Here is a 16,235-nt window from a genome sequence, read left to right as displayed (position 1 = left end):
CGCTGACCCCGGCGTGCACTGCCGCTCCCTACGGCGCGATTGGCAGAACACCGGCTCCTCGATCACGTCTTTGTTTTCAACATTTCAGCAACAACAGCTTTTAAAGCCTGAGAGTTTGGTTTTTCAAAGACGTAAGTAGACCCTTACTGGCCATTTGACACGTTCATTACTTGATCACGACCTGTTTTTTTGTTGTTGTTGCTTGCCTGTCATAAAACAGCTGACAGGTTGTTTATTCATGTCAATTTGATATATTTATTACTAGATCTATATATACTACTCGTCTGTTTTGCAATTTCTGATAATTATGTCACAGAATGACTGGGGGAGGAAGGTTCAGGGAAAAATCACGATGCTAGATGCCTACCACTCTTTTGTGAAGGGTCGGGCTGCCAACCGGCGTCATCACCAACATCAGCTGTGCCTAGTAAATTGTCGTCATCTGACGTCTCAGGTTCAAACATTGTAGGGATTCATTGTAGATAATATATCCTGGGAGCCTTTGCCATCATTGGCGTCACGAACAAGCGATCCTGAATGGTTACTTTCGGTGGAAATATCACTGATATCGTTGCTGCTGCTTTGCTCGCTGTGGATAGTTCAGGAATTTGTCACACTTCCGGGTTTGGGAAGGGACTATTAACAGAGTACAAAAAAACTAAAAATTACACCAAAATTCGAAAAGCTCTTCAGCTGCACTTTAATGTTTATCTGAGGTCTGATTGATTCATTGCAGACTTATTTTTGCCTGTCGTTTCCAAGTTAACCAGTAGAGGGCATGCCTACTCTTTGGATGTGCTTATGATGAGACATTTATCAGGATGGTTGTTTTGATGTAACTTACCAAGTGTATGTGTTGCTAAGGCATGGAATCCCAAGGCAAAGGATTTCAATTGTGGTTTGATGCACCTACAAGAAAAATATTTGAAGTCATTAATACTAAGGGGCCATTGACATGGTGACTGTCCGAGAATACGAAAAATTTCAAATTTGCATTTACAGTGGGGAGAACAAGTATTTGATACACTGCCGATTTTGCTGGTTTTGCCACTTGCAAGCCATGTAGAGGTCTGTAATTTGTATCATAAATTCTCTTCAACTGTGAGGGACGGAATCTAATACAAAAATTCAGAAAATCACATTGTATAATTTTTAAATAATAAATTTGTATTTAAGTGCATGAAATAAGTATTTGATACATTACCAACTAGTAAATATTTCGGCTCTTAGTTTTTTTTTTAAGAACCACTCCTGTTCTCCACTCATTACCGGAAGTAAGTGCACCTGTTTGAACTTGTTACCTGTATAAAAGACACCTGTTCACATGCTCAAACAAACAAACAAACTCCAACCTCTCCACAATGGCCAAAACCAAAGAGCTGTGTAAGGACATCAGGGATAAAATAATAGACCTGCACAAGGCTGGGATGGGCTACAGGAAAATAAGCAAGCAGCTTGGTGAGAAGGTAACAACTGTCGGAGCGATTATTAGAAAATGGAAGAAGTTCAAGTTGACGGTCAATCTGCCTCGTTCTGGGGCTCCAGGCAAGATCTCACCTCGTGGGGCATCACTGATCATGAGGAAGGTGAGGGATCAGTCCAGAACTACACGGCAGGACCTGGTCAATGACCTGAAGAGAGCTGGAACCACAGTCTCGAAGAAAACCTTCGGAAACACATTACGCCGTCATGGATTAAAATCCTACAGCTCACGCAAGGTCCCGCTGCTGAAGTCATGTCCAGACACGTCTGAAGTTTGCCACTGACCATCTGGATGATCCAGAGGAGCAATGGGAGAAGGTCATGTGGTCAGATGAGACCAAAATTGAACTTTTTGGTCTAAACTCGGCTCGTCGTGTTTGGAGGAAAAAGGAGGAGTACAACCCCAAGAACACCATCCCAACCGTGAAACATCATTTTTTGGGGCTGCTTCTCTGTCAAGGGTACAGGACGACTGCACACCGTATTGAGGGGAGGATGAATGGGGCTATGTATCGCCAGATCTTGGCTGACAACCTCCTTCCTTCAGTGAGAGCCCTGAAGATGGGTCGTGGCTGGGTCTTCCAGCATGACAACGACCGAAAGCACACAGCCAAGGCAATTAAAGAGTGGCTACGTAAGAGGCATCTTAAGGTCCTGGAGTGGCCTAGCCAGATCTGAACCCGATAGAAAATCTATGGAGGGAGCTGAAAGTCCGTGTTGCCCGGCAGCAGCCCCGAAACCTGAAGGCTCTGGAGAAGATCTGCATGGAGGAGTGGGCCAAAATCCCTGCTGCAGTGTGTGCAAACCTTGTCAAGGACTACGGGAAACGTTTGGTATCTGTAATGGCAAACAAAGGTTTCTGTACCAAATATTAAGTTCGATTTTTGTGATGTATCAAATACTTATTTCATGCAATTAAATGCAAATTTATTATTTAAAAATCATACAACGTGATTTTCTGTTTTTTTGTATTAGATTCCACCCCTCACAGTTGAAGAGAACTTATGATACAAATTACAGACCTCTACATGCTTTGCAAGTGGGAAAACCAGCAAAATCGGCAGTGTAGCAAATACTTGTTCCACCCACTGTAAGCACGAACACCCAGCATTCAGTGCCAGGTCATCAGTGAGTCACCATACGTTTGCATGCCAACTATCCATTAACGCTTGACCTGATTGTTTTCTTTGCCTGTCAACATCAATAAAATCCTGTGTCTGCGATACGCAACTGGTTCCTCCATCTCGTACATGACAAGTTCGGCCAAAAAGTTTTAGCACTTCTGCTGTAGATAATGGACATAAATGGAAGGAATTAATTAAAGTGGTTACATTACAACTTCTTGCTGAAATCTGGCAGTGTGTGAATATCATTTTTCAACACAATTCTTACATTATGCAGAGAAAACTGTGTTCCAGTTTTTCCCTACTAGATTTTTCTGTTTTCTCAAATGATCCCAAGATTACAGCAGCCACAGTAGTTCTTATTAAGCAGAGGTCAAGGAAATAGTTCCCACAGTTGGCCTACCCATATTAAGTAAGGAGGGAAGCTTATTACTGCAAAATTGCCACGTAATACGTGTTCTGAGCTTTCTAAGGGCACTTCACTACACTAAAGTAATCTGGCAGTTTTTCTATAATCCATTTTCAATGAAATCACAAAGGCATGGATGTATCTGATGTGGTCATAGAGGCATTTTTTTGATTGCCTTGCTCAAAACTGCCAACAATGTAGCTGCAGCCAAATAATCGAACACCTTTAGAAGATTGTGGAAGAATATTATAAAAGGTAGGAAAATTAAACAGCAGCAGTTTGCACTCTGACACCAGGACCACAGCAACCTCCCTAATCTCATTAATGAGGAAGAGAAACTGGTATTTCCCAATTTACTAAGGATCATGTGAATGGAAAGAGGTTTAGGGGGAAAAAAGTTGGCAGATATCCCAGTGGGATTTCTAGCTACAGAAAGCTCAAATCTGCAGAAATTTTAAATTACACTCAGACCATAAATAACCCATTAAATTGTGTCTGAATGCTTTGATCTAAATGAAGCACTGTTCGCACAGCACTTATGCCTGAACACCTAGTGCAAAGCATTTAACCATGTGGTATCCAAATCAAAATCATGCAATATGTATGGGAATGTAACATAACATAAGTCCACTCACTGATTATAAAAATAGCTTTGATGATCAAAGGATGAGGGGCATGAAAGCTTTTTATGAGCTTTGGAGCAAGGCTAACCTGATGAGAAGCATGTATCCGGGCGTTCCTCCCAGGGAGATGATGAAGGAAGTGATGACGGAGAGAGCCAAGAAGTACGGGAACATCCTGTCACAGTCGTCTTTATCGGGGCACTGACCTGTACTGGCCGTCAAGTTACTGGCCACACCGACACAACTACAGTTGGAGAAGACCTGAACAAACATATTAGAAAAACGCACTTGAATACGAGAACATGGATGCATGGTTCTCAGAAATAAACTGTTGTAATGATTGGGTGTTGAATAGTGAATTGAGGTCATGGTAAAAGCCTCTGAGGCTTTTGCTTTGGAAAATGTGTGGCTGAAAAGTGATTCTTTAAAGGCCTGCCAGGAATCTTGGCAGGCCTATAAAGAATCACTTTTTCGATAAAACTGGACAATGGGAGAATAGGTCGGCCAACACTGTTGTGCTTGTTTCAAGTTGGAAAGAGATTTATTTGGAACTTTGAGAGCAGCAAATTCTTGCTGCATCTGATTATCTAAAACAACTATGAAAAGCAAAACAGAATGAGTGTGGTCTACAAACACTTAGAAGCCCTGGTAAGTGTTTTTTTTATGTGTTATATTTTTAGAGACAGTATTGTGAACTGCTATATTGTAGTGTATAGGTAATGAAATAGAAGTATATTCCGAATGGGATCATACAGTGGTGTTCAAAAGTTTAGACACTCTGGCTACATCCACACTTGGTCATGCCACTATAATCTTAATAGGTATTAGCCCAGACTTGTCCTACTGTCTGCTCACAAACATTAATATGAGCACTCAGTAGACGCTGGGAATCACAGCAGAGTGATTAAAAACAAATGGTTGCTTGTGGCTCGTGAGCCGCAGGCTGCCAACTGCTGCTATCTACCTTCAGGTGGCTTCATGTCTAAAAACAGTGGCCGATTGTGTCATTTCGTTGGGAATTACCGGTAGTTATTTCCAGATTATTTAAAAAATGATTGATACTATGGAAAATGAATGACAGATTCATTGTTCTGAGCAAAAATGGGAGTTTGTTTATGAAAATTTGACTATTGAAGCACTCTTCATTTTCATTGTAACCTTATTTCTAATAAAGTTGTGATGTTGTGTTGTACAAATATAAACACAATACAATGATTTGCAAATCATGTTCAATCTATATGTCATTGAATCAGGGGCGGTGATCTGTTTTCAAAGTTGGGGGGACAGTAAAGAATACAATTTTAGAGAATCAATTTTTGGGGGGACAATGATAAAAAGAGTTGTACAGCACCTTTTACTGCCATATGTCGCTTTAGAGTGCCTGTGACACATGAAAACATGTTTATTTCATATCACATGTTACCACATGTAATATGAAATAAATGGATGTGTGCACAAGCGATCGATATATTTACCGTAATTTCCTGAATAGAAGGCGCACCCGTGTATAATGCGCACCACAAATTTACTTGTAAAATCTAGGGAAAATTATTGTACCCGTTTATAATGCGCACCCTAATTTTATCACCAATAAATAGAAGAATACAAGAAAACAGAGCTCATGTACAGATACAGAAATGCCATTTTACTGACTGGTGAAACACAGCACAAGCATAGCATATTGGTAGTTCAAAACATTACCATAAACTGACAATATTTACGGTAATAATATGATTTGACAACTTCTCCAACTTACCAGAATCTAGGAGAAAACAAAACAGATGTGACTTTCCTTTAAAGGCTGCTGTATAACTTGCTCATTTCATCGTGATGAATAAATGTTTCTTCCATGGATTGATACGGTAAAATGAAAGTGAGAACGCAAGTCGGAAATTCGAGAGAGCTCATTGCTGTCGACACGACAGTAACAATAGGAACTATTGTTATTTGGGTTTGAGTTTCCCGAGGGACAGATATAGTTGACGGACTCACACAGGAAGTCTGTGTTGTTACGTTTGTTATGGTCCAAGTTGCGGAGCTGCAATAAACGTTGACTCAAATGAGTTCAAGAAACTACATCCTGTGCTTTATGAAGAGTGAAAAAAGCAGCATTTAACACAGACGAAATCATTCGGCCGATCAGAGTGAAGTATTACCGAAATAAAATGGTGACGTCACGTACCGTAATGGTCGGCAACGGATCGCTGCATAAGTTTCTTCAACACAACGTGGCCGTATCAATTAAAAAAAAAAAAAAATCGGTTTGTGTATATATATATATATATATATATATATATATATATATATATATATATATACATATATATATACATATATATATTAGGGCTGTCAAACGATTAAAATTTTTAATCGAGTTAATTACAGCTTAAAAATTAATTAATCGTAATTAATCGCAATTCAAACCATCTATAAAATATGCCATATTTTTCTGTAAATTATTGTTGGAATGGAAAGATAAGACACAAGATGGATATATATACATTCAACATACGGTACATAAGGACTATTTGTTTATTATAACAATAAATCAACAACATGGCATTAACATTATTAACATTCTGTTAAAGCGATCCATGGATAGAAAGACTTGTAGTTCTTAAAAGAAAAATGTTAGTACAAGTTAGAGAAATTTTATATTAAAACCCCTCTTAATGTTTTCGTTTTAATAAAATTTGTAAAATTTTCCATCAAAAAATAAACTAGTAGCCCGCCATTGTTGATGTCAATAATTACTTACACAATGCTCATGGATGCTGAAGCCTATAAAATCAGTCGCACCCAAGCGCCAGCAGAGGGCGGCAAAACTCCATAAAACACAACAAGTGACCGTTTCACTGCGTACTGTCATTTAAATCTCTCTGAGCGGGGCATCTGCGTTAATTGCGTCAAATATTTTAACGTGATTAAAAAATTAGTTAACGCCCGTTAACGCGATAATTTTGACAGCCCTAAGATATATATATATATATATATATATATATATACATACATATATTTCTGTCTCCATCCATGTACCCGTTTATAATGCGCACCATGATTTTACAAGTTGATTTTGGGGAAAAAAAGTGCGCGTTATATTCGGGAAATTACGGTACTCAATTTTTTAAATCCTGCGCTACAAATATGAAAGACTTCCGGCCACAGTCTCAGATTGAGGAAGAAGGCGGATGTGACGTCAATAGCCACGTTTACATGCTGACTTTTATTCATACTGATTCAAATCATTCCGAATGGAAATTTCACATCAGCTGTTTACATGTCACTTCATCTATTCCGATCCAGCGTTTACATGTGACTGCCTTTATTCCGAAAGGACGTTTGACAACTGCCGTCTGACATGCGCAGATTAATCAAAACAAAGTGTCACGTTGCAAAACATGGAGATCGATCGTCAGATCAGCTGCTGTTTTAACTTTTCGAGTGGAAACAAAACTTCAGAATGATACGCCGTTCATTTAAAAAGTTGTGTGGGTGCGCTGTGCGTGTGCTTGGAAGCCATGTTGCAAGTGACGTTACTTACGTCACCAAGTCACGTCACCACGTCAGTACGGAGCATGCGCAGAAAGAACGCAACCAGACACCATTCCGCTTCCCTGTTTACATGATATAATTTTACTTCTAATCGGTTTGGGAAAAGGAATATTCCACCCCTGTGAATCGGAATGAAATTCCATTCGGTTTGGGCCTGTTCATTCCGAAAGAGGTGTTTATATGGAACACATTTATTCGGTTTGAACAAATATTCCGATTGTAATTGGAATATTTGGCTCCATGTAAACGTGGCAAATGAGTGACATCATCCCTCTGTGGAATAGTATGCCCACCCCTAAGCTACAAAATGTCAAACCCCATTCCACACATGGTAAAACAGCATGGCTTTGTAGTAAAAGAGTGCGGTACTAAAAGGGCCTGCAGTCCAGATCTGTCTCCCTTGGAAATTGTGTGGCACATTATGAAGCATAAAATATGCTAGCGGAGACCTTAAGACTTTTGAAGCTGTAATTCAAGCAAGAATGTGAAAAAATTTCACTTACCTGAACAACAATTGGTGTTCTCAGTTCCTGTATGTTTGTTGAATGTTGTTAAAAGACAAAGTGGTGTAACAAAGTGGTAAACATGACTCTGTCCCAATTTTCTGGGGAACATGTAGTAGCCATAAAACTAGTTTTTTTTTCTCTCTTTTTGCTAAAAAAACAATACAGTTTATGAATTGAGAACATTGAATATATTTTCTTTATAGTGTATGCAATGAAAAATAGGTTGAACATGATTTGCAAATTATTGTATTCTGTTTTTATTTATGTTTAACACAACATCCCGACTTCATTAGAATTGGGGTTATGTTACTTTTGACCAGCCCCCCCCTTTAGGTGAGTTACGTTCTATATAACTTAAATTCATTGTTGAATAGCTTATTAGTGCTGTTAATGTTATGGTCATATCTAGGCCTCCGAAGTAAACAAATTTCTAATGTGCAGTAGGCTTTGATCTGAAAAAGTGTAGGAACTCCTGGTCTTCAACAGTATAGCACGTATTTTAACCACTATAGCGTAATCGGCCCAAATTCATTCATATGCAACATGCCTCTTGAAAATAGTACAGTATTTTATCAGAATTCATTTATTTATTTTAGAATTTTACTTACTGTATTTTTCCCTGAGCCGGTTGAGCTGGTGCAGCCCGCAAGACAGGGCGAAACATATGTGATTCCATTCCCTCCACAGATCGGGTCCCAGTTATTTGCAGAACAGTAACAGTTGGAGTTGCAGGTAGTGAACACAGAGTGTTTGTCATAGGATATTCCCTCCATGCTGGAAAAGATAAAATACTAATTGATCGTGATATTTACAGTGCTAACAAAGTATATCTCTTCATTTTAAGATTTCACTCAAACTCATAGTTGCCTACAGTAGAAACCAAAGTATACACTTTTTCTTGTTTCATCGAATTACCGTATTGGCCCGAATATAAGATGGTGTTTTTTGCATTGAAATAAGTATGGGTCGTCTTATATTCGCGGCCTGGACGTAATACCCCTTCACGACGCTAGATGGCACCAGATATCATTGAAGCGATGTTCTGTCATGACAGATCTCAGCTACTCTCAAGTTTAACCAGTTTGCATTATTTTACTGCAATGTTTTTCCTTATTCAGATTTGTTTCAAGACTACAGTTACAGTTAGACTTCACTTTGATGGTTAATGCAGTTATTGCAATGTTGTTGTTTTATCACAATAGATTGGTTTATTTACATTTCAAAAACCAGAAGTCATTTATGAATGTGATTGCACTTTAGTTTATATATTTAAATGTTCAGATATTAAGATTTGAATGAAGCAGAATAACATGTTTTTTCTCTCAAATATATTGTTATAAGCATTTGTTTCAGCTGTACTGTATTATTTTCTGTATAAAAAATAATTTGGTGTTCAAAAAGTCTTTTTTCAAACTTGAGTCTTGAAAAAGAGGGGGTCGTCTTATAATCAGGGCCGTCTTATATTCAGGCCAATATGGTAAATAATCATAATAGTTTAACTGATTTATTGTAAAAAAAAATACACCAAAATATAATACAATTCATTTTACCTCAACTTTCTCAGATTTTTTTCAAGTATTTTTTTTTTGTATTTATGGATTGTGTTCAAGTCTAATGGTTCGATTTTGCACGTGAAATGATTTACCAACCAACCTGTTATAGGGAAGTGTCACTCCGGCAATTTTAGCGTTCTCACAACTCATCACAAAGAAGAACAGTGAAAGAATGTAACCAATGAAAGATGTGGCAAAAGCAAACTTTGCAGCTCCCATTATGTTCAGCTTCATTTTCTTCATCAGAAGGCCACCAGAAAAAATCCCAAGGGCAACCGCTGGGATATTAATCACACCTGAGGTTTAGGAACAAAACCGAAAAAGTTACAGTTAATGGTAAAATAAACTACTTATTTCACATTGAATCTATGAATGTTGGTCACTTAGAAAAATAAAATAAATTAAAAAAGAACAAAGACACACATTTACTACGTGACACTTATCTTTCAGGCTTTTTATTTATTTATTTACATAACTTCGTCCTACCCATTAGAAAGTTTGCCTTTGAGGCAGATTGCCTGAAGTGCTGCTCAATGTACTTGGGTTTGTAAGTGACCATTCCGATTAGAGAGTTGAGCTGGATGATTGTCACACACAAGTAGATCAAATAAACAGGGTGTCCCAACAGCATCCTGAGAGTTGGAATAAAATCTGGGAAAAGACAGTGGAACAAGTCTATGCTGTTATTTCAGCTCATAGCCAGGGTTTGCTGGAGCCTATCCTGGGATACAATCTGAGCTGGTTGCCAGTCAATCACAAGGCACACATTGACAAACAACCTTTCACAATGACAATAGAAGCCGGTGTACCAAGAGAAAAACCATGCAGGCACAGAATATTCAAACTCCATTCAGAGCTGTGAGGCAGTGACCGAGCCACACTGTTCATAAATATTAGCGATTAATAAGGTTGAGATATACTGTATAATTAGCTCAATAGCGGATTCCACACACTGTACACATAGTGTTCTGCCCCACTTAAAGCAACACTTTGTAACTTTCAGTTTTGATCGATTTTAGCGATGCCGGTGGACAAAAGCGAAAGCGCTCAATATTATTACCATATTGGCCCGAATATAAGACGGTCTTTTTTGCATTGAAATAACACTGAAAAAGAGGGGGTAGTCTTATATTCGCGGTCTAGACATTACACCCATTCACGACGCTAGATGGCGCCAGATATCGCTGAAGCAATGTTCTGTCATGACAGATCTCAGCTACTCTCCCCATTCACGAGGCTAGATGGTGACAGATATCATTGAAGCGATGTTCTGTCATGACAGATCTCAGCTACTCTTTTTAGTTTAACCAGTTTGCATTATTTTATTGCAATGTTTTTCCTTATTCAGATTTGTTTCAAGACTACAGTTACAGTTAGACTTCACTTTGATGGTTAATGCAGTTATTGCAATTTTGTTGTTTTATCACAATAGATTGGTTTATTTACATTTCAAAAACCAGAAGCCATTCATTTATGATTGTGATTGCACTTGAGTTTACATATTTAAATGTTCATATATTAAGATTTGAATGAGGCAAAATAACATACTTTTTCTCTCAAATATATTGTTATAATCATTTGTTTTGGATGTACTGTAATTATTTTCTGTATAAAAAATAATTTGGTGCTCAAAAAGTCTTTTTTCAAACTTGAGTCTTGAAAAAGAGGGGGTCGTCTTATAATCAGGGCCGTCTTATACTCGGGCCAATACGGTATTATGTGAATTAAAAACATTTTTTGAGACGATTCGACTATATACAACAATTTGGCAAAGTGCAGATGACGAGAAATGAGTCTTTCAATCTGCCGTTTAACTTCTCCTGTCATCATGGCGCTCTGGCGCCGCCATCTAGGTGATGACGTCGGCAGAGTAACGATTTCAGCCGATTTAGAATTCAGCCCAATGGAAGACGAAGATTCAGAACGAGGAAAATGTGAGAGAGAGAGCAGCAAAATGTAATCAATGTTTTTATCTCTGTACTCAAATATTTTTACAGGATATTCTTTTTATCTGAGCATGTTTCCCCAATTGTTAAATGAATTGTATGGTCATGATAAATAACAGTCCTATGCTAAATGGAATATGAAATATTACAAATGCATTTATTCTGTAAATGGCTAACTTACTGGCCATTGTTTACTGGCCAAGTTGGCAGTTTTGACCATTATATAATGGTCAAAACTGCCAACTTCTTAACCCTCCCGAACGTTTTTTTTATGCCACCGGAGTCACTTCAGCTTTTGTCTTTTCCCTGGAGACGGAGGAAAGAGCGTAAACAAAACAGGAGGCGTGAGAGCTGGGCCACATGCGAAACCGAAGGAGCGGCTCTTCCAAGTCTCTTCCTTGTCTTTCAAAAATGAAAAATCAGACAAAGCTACCCCGACTCATGGCAGCGGGGGTGATTGTCTTCAGCAATCGGCCAGCCCCTGGCGGCGAGCAAGTTTCGGCTCTTCGTTCTGCTGCGGCCCCGACAGACAGGCAGTGCTCGTCGCAGGGGGCACAGAGGGGAATGAACACTGAAAATGGCGCATTCTCTGTGGACAAACCAGCCGACCTCGGAGCGTTCTCCAGGCCGGCACGTGAAGAGGGCCGAGGGGACTGGAAATTTCGACACAATCGAGAACTGGAAAGGAGAGCGGGGGGCTCCGAGCCAAGGATAGCGCTCTATATGCGGGATGCCTTCATCGGCTGGCAACCATGGTGTGCGACAAGCCACCGGTCGTCAGCCGAGTGGCCTTCTCGATGGACAGGGAGCATTGCCACCCACAAAATGCAAGCCACCTCCTTATTAAAACGTTTGTCATGATCCCAGTATTTGACATAACATAAAACACGCAGCTTAGTCACTTCGTCATCCGTCCAATGGTCTTTAGATTGTCTGACTTGTTTTGCCTTTTCTTCGCGGTGAACAGGATATTTTGGAAATCCAAAAAGCATCACACCACTCTCCTCTGTGTAGCAACAAGAGCCTGCAGCACATTGGGCTGGCGTGACGGAAAAATAAACGAATTATCCCGCAAAATCAGCTGAATCCCCAGTCCTTCTGCATACTATAGCAATTGCTGTATTGTTAAAATGATTAGTCCGCTGACGCCTGACGAGCTGACGAGGGGGGGGGGGGGGCATGCCAGGAAGTGTTTATTCTGTATATCCTTGTAACCTGCCCTTTTTCCCTCCTCAGAAAAAACAACAACTTTTGTCTCTTTTGTTTCTCTGCCATCTTTGTAGAATTTGCATTGACTTCAGTCTTTATAATGAATGGGGAAAGGGGGAAGTGGTGTATGCTGTAAAACAGTCAGCACATTTGTAGTTTTTTTTGTGTGGCAGGGTACCCTGCCACCCTCCTCGAAGTTAATTAGTGTCGATGAAAACAATACGACAATACAGACCCCCTTAAGATATATAAGAGGTGTCATTCAAGTAGTTGTCAGTTGACATATTATTGCCAATGTTATGAAAATATTTTATTATGGTTGAAAAGTTACCTAGTGTCGCTTTAAACACATTGTATGCACTTTATAGTAATGCTCACCTTTGGCCATCTCTATGAAACTGGTGTGTTCTTCTACTGGATACTTGTGCTTTATAGAGGCAGAGTCTTTAATGAATCTTTTCTGCTCAGGCTTTTCTGGGGATTTTGAGCCTGACACTGGCAGCGAGCGTGGTAGAAACCAAAATGGAATGGCAGAAAGGAGGGTGATGACACCAGCTATGAGGTAGCCTAACCACCAGGCTCCGACCCAACGGGAATCTGCTGGGGTGATAGTGATGGTTTCTGTGTTGGGGGTAAATAGAGTGAAATTTATATTCAATATTTATTGTTCACCATCATGGCATTTACATTTATAAGACATTCTGGCAACCTGGACAACTTTCTACTTGATAAAAAAATACCTTTTTTTATATATATATAAGTTTTGAGTAAGCAGAAGTTGTGGTAAGTAAGCAGAACTTAGAATTTTATGTAAACTGGACTTTTACATAGACTTTAGGAGTTTATGTACATACATACTGTATAAAGCCAGGGTCAGCTGCATATTACATAGTCAGGTGAGCAACCTGGCTTACAGTGCTGTTACCAACACGCTATTTAAAATTGACACACCATTTCAAGTAAGCACAACTTACTTTTTATAGTGCAACTTAACATTCCAATGTCTGCTTACTCAGAAATGTATGTTACACATTAAAACTTTTACGTTTTATCAAGTTAACAGTTAATTAAATTGAGTAATAAATGCTCAAAATATCAACTTACAAATGAAAACTTGAACATTTTAGTTGTGCTTACTTAAAATCTTAAATTAGCACAGCTTTCTGGATGTTTTTTTTTCTATTTTACAGTGTATTACATTTAAATTTGTTTGTAACCTAAATATTTTTTTCGAGTAAAGAACATTTCCTTGCGATGTTAAGAGTAAGAGAGTAAGAGCAACATTGCTACCTTTTTCTCATGAACACTGAAATTTACTTTTATGATATTACTACTTTTTGTCCTAAAAATGGAAACTTCTTGTTGTGATATATTACCGATTCCAAATATATACAGTGGGGCAAATAAGTATTTAGTCAACCCCCAATTGTGCAAGTTCTCCAACTTGAAAAGATTAGAGAGGCCTGTAATTGTCAACATGGGTAAACCTCAACCATGAGAGACAGAATGTGGAAAAAAAAAACATTAAATCACATTGTTTGATTTTGAAAGAACTTATTTCTGATTTAGAGTGGAAAATAAGTATTTGATCACCTACAAACGAGCAAGATTTCTGGCTGTCAAAGAGGTCTAACTTCTTCTAACGAGGTCTCACGAGGCTCTACCTGTTACCTGTATTAATGCCACCTGTTTTAACTCATTATCGGAATAAAAGACACCTGTCCACAACCTGAGTCAGTCACACTCCAAACTCCACTATGGCCAAGACCAAAGAGCTGTCAAAGGACACCAGAGACAAAATTGTAGACCTGCACCAGGCTGGGAAGACTGAATCTGCAATAGGTAAAACGCTTGGTGTAAAGAAATCAACTGTGGGAGCAATTATTACAAAATGGAAGACATACAAGACCACTGATAATCTCCCTCGATCTCGGGCTCCATGCAAGATCTCACCCCGTGGCGTCAAAATGATAACAAGAACCGTGAGCAAAAATCCCAGAACCACACGGGGGGACCTAGTGAATGACCTACAGAGAGCTGAGACCACAGAAACAAAGGCTACTATCAGTAACACAATGCGCCACCAGGGACTCAAATCCTGCACTGCAGACGTGTCCCTCTGCTGAAGAAAGTACACGTCCAGGCCCGTCTGCGGTATAGAGCATTTGGATTATCCAGAAGAGGACTGGGAAAATGTGTTATGGTCAGATGAAACCAAAATAGGACTTTTTGGTAGAAACACAGGTTCTCATGTTTAGAGGAGAAAGAATACTGAATTGGATCCAAAGAACACCATACCCACTGTGAAGCATGGGGGTGCAAACATCATGCTTTGGGGCTGCTTTTCTGCAAAGGGACCAGGACGACTGATCTGTGTAAAGGAAAGAATGAATGGGTCCATGTATCGAGAGATTTTGAGTGAAAATCTCCTTCCATCAGCAAGGGCATTGAAGATGAGACGTGGCTGGGTCTTTCAGCATGACAATGATCCCAAACACACAGCCAGGGCAACAAAGGAGTGGTTTCGTAAGAAGCATTTCAAGGTACTGGAGTGGCCTAGCCAGTCTCCAGATCTCAACCCCATAGAAAATCTGTGGAGGGAGTTGAAAGTCAATGTTGCCCAACGACAGCCCCAAAAAATCACTGCTCTAGAAGAGATATGCATGGAGGAATTGGCCAAAATACCAGCAACAGTGTGTGAAAAGCTTGTGAAGAGTTACAGAAAACGTTGGCCTTCGTTAAGTCGCAAAGTAATTAGATGAACTTTTGGTATTGACCAAATACTTATTTTCCGCCATGATTTGCAAATAAATTATTTAAAAATCAAACAATGTGGTTTTCTGGGTTTTTTTCCACATTCTGTCGCTCATGGTTGAAGTTTACCCATGTTGACAATTACAGGCCTCGCTAATATTTTCAAGTGGGAGATCTTGCACAATTTGTGGTTGACTAAATACTTATTTGCCCCACTGTATATATTAAATTTAGGGTTCTAAATGCATTATCTCTTCTTTATTACTTTAACCACAGACAGAGAAGAGAAAAGCAAGTGAGAAAAACACTGAAAACTCTTGTTTTCTAATCTCTGTGACATGAAAGGTTATGAATGGAAAACTCCACAAGCAATTCATATAAAGACCATTTACTTCATATGCAATGTAATACAAAGACTAAGGTCAAATGTCTTTTTTTTGCGAGATAAGTTGTATTCTTAGGGGCAGTTTACATGGGGACGAGCTGAGAATACGGCACATTTTGTTATTGCATTTACATGGTTCTGTCCCATTCGAACGATGTCGCCATTCCGTGTGAAAACAATTTAGCATTCATGCCAGACCCTGGGGCACAGTGGAGTTTTGAAAGGCGACAGCCAATGATGCACTTCTTTGACAACAGCTTTCTCAGCCTCTAAGACAACACACCCACTCGAAGCAATGCCGTCAACACGTTTTTTTTTTCTTTTGCTTCAAAAGGCACAAAAACTTGAATAAAACAACAACTCGATATATATTAAAAACTAATTTATTAAAACCACGGTCAGTTAAAGTCGACGTTTCACAATATGCTGTTTAGAATGTTTTGTAGCAGTGACTGCGCATGCCCAAAGTGATGTGTGCGAGTGCTGACGTCATTGGAGCGAGAGCGTTCCATCGATATGGTTGCGGCGCAATCCCCACAATCGAATTGTTCCGCTTTGGAGGCCGGAATCAAAAGTTTGAGTCTTTGCCTTCCGTTTTTGCAGTCACCGTGTAGAGGCGAGGCCATCATGCAACGCAGTCGTTGCGTCTTGGTGTCATAGCGTCACCATGTAAACAGCCCCTAAATTGAACT

At 39.3% G+C, this 16,235-nt stretch overlaps 1 protein-coding gene across 3 annotated transcripts in view; it reads right to left on the bottom strand.

Annotated features, from left to right (window-relative positions):
- Positions 1–16,235, bottom strand: part of slco1c1 (solute carrier organic anion transporter family, member 1C1) — a 68,425-nt gene that overhangs the window by 3,509 nt on the left and 48,681 nt on the right. For all 3 annotated transcript variants that reach the window (XM_057838314.1, XM_057838315.1, XM_057838316.1), the window contains exons 8-13: positions 12,783–13,025; positions 9,736–9,900; positions 9,350–9,545; positions 8,305–8,470; positions 3,727–3,899; positions 845–909 (exon numbers count right to left, since the gene is read on the bottom strand). In XM_057838314.1, coding sequence (XP_057694297.1) covers positions 845–909; positions 3,727–3,899; positions 8,305–8,470; positions 9,350–9,545; positions 9,736–9,900; positions 12,783–13,025 — 1,008 coding nt within the window. The remainder of the gene's footprint in view (positions 1–844; positions 910–3,726; positions 3,900–8,304; positions 8,471–9,349; positions 9,546–9,735; positions 9,901–12,782; positions 13,026–16,235) is intronic.

Source organism: Corythoichthys intestinalis, chromosome 6 (genome assembly GCF_030265065.1).
Source record: "Corythoichthys intestinalis isolate RoL2023-P3 chromosome 6, ASM3026506v1, whole genome shotgun sequence".
Lineage (NCBI taxonomy): Eukaryota > Metazoa > Chordata > Actinopteri > Syngnathiformes > Syngnathidae > Corythoichthys > Corythoichthys intestinalis.
Note: the sequence above shows the minus strand (reverse complement) of the source record. Positions and strands in the feature narration are given on the sequence as shown.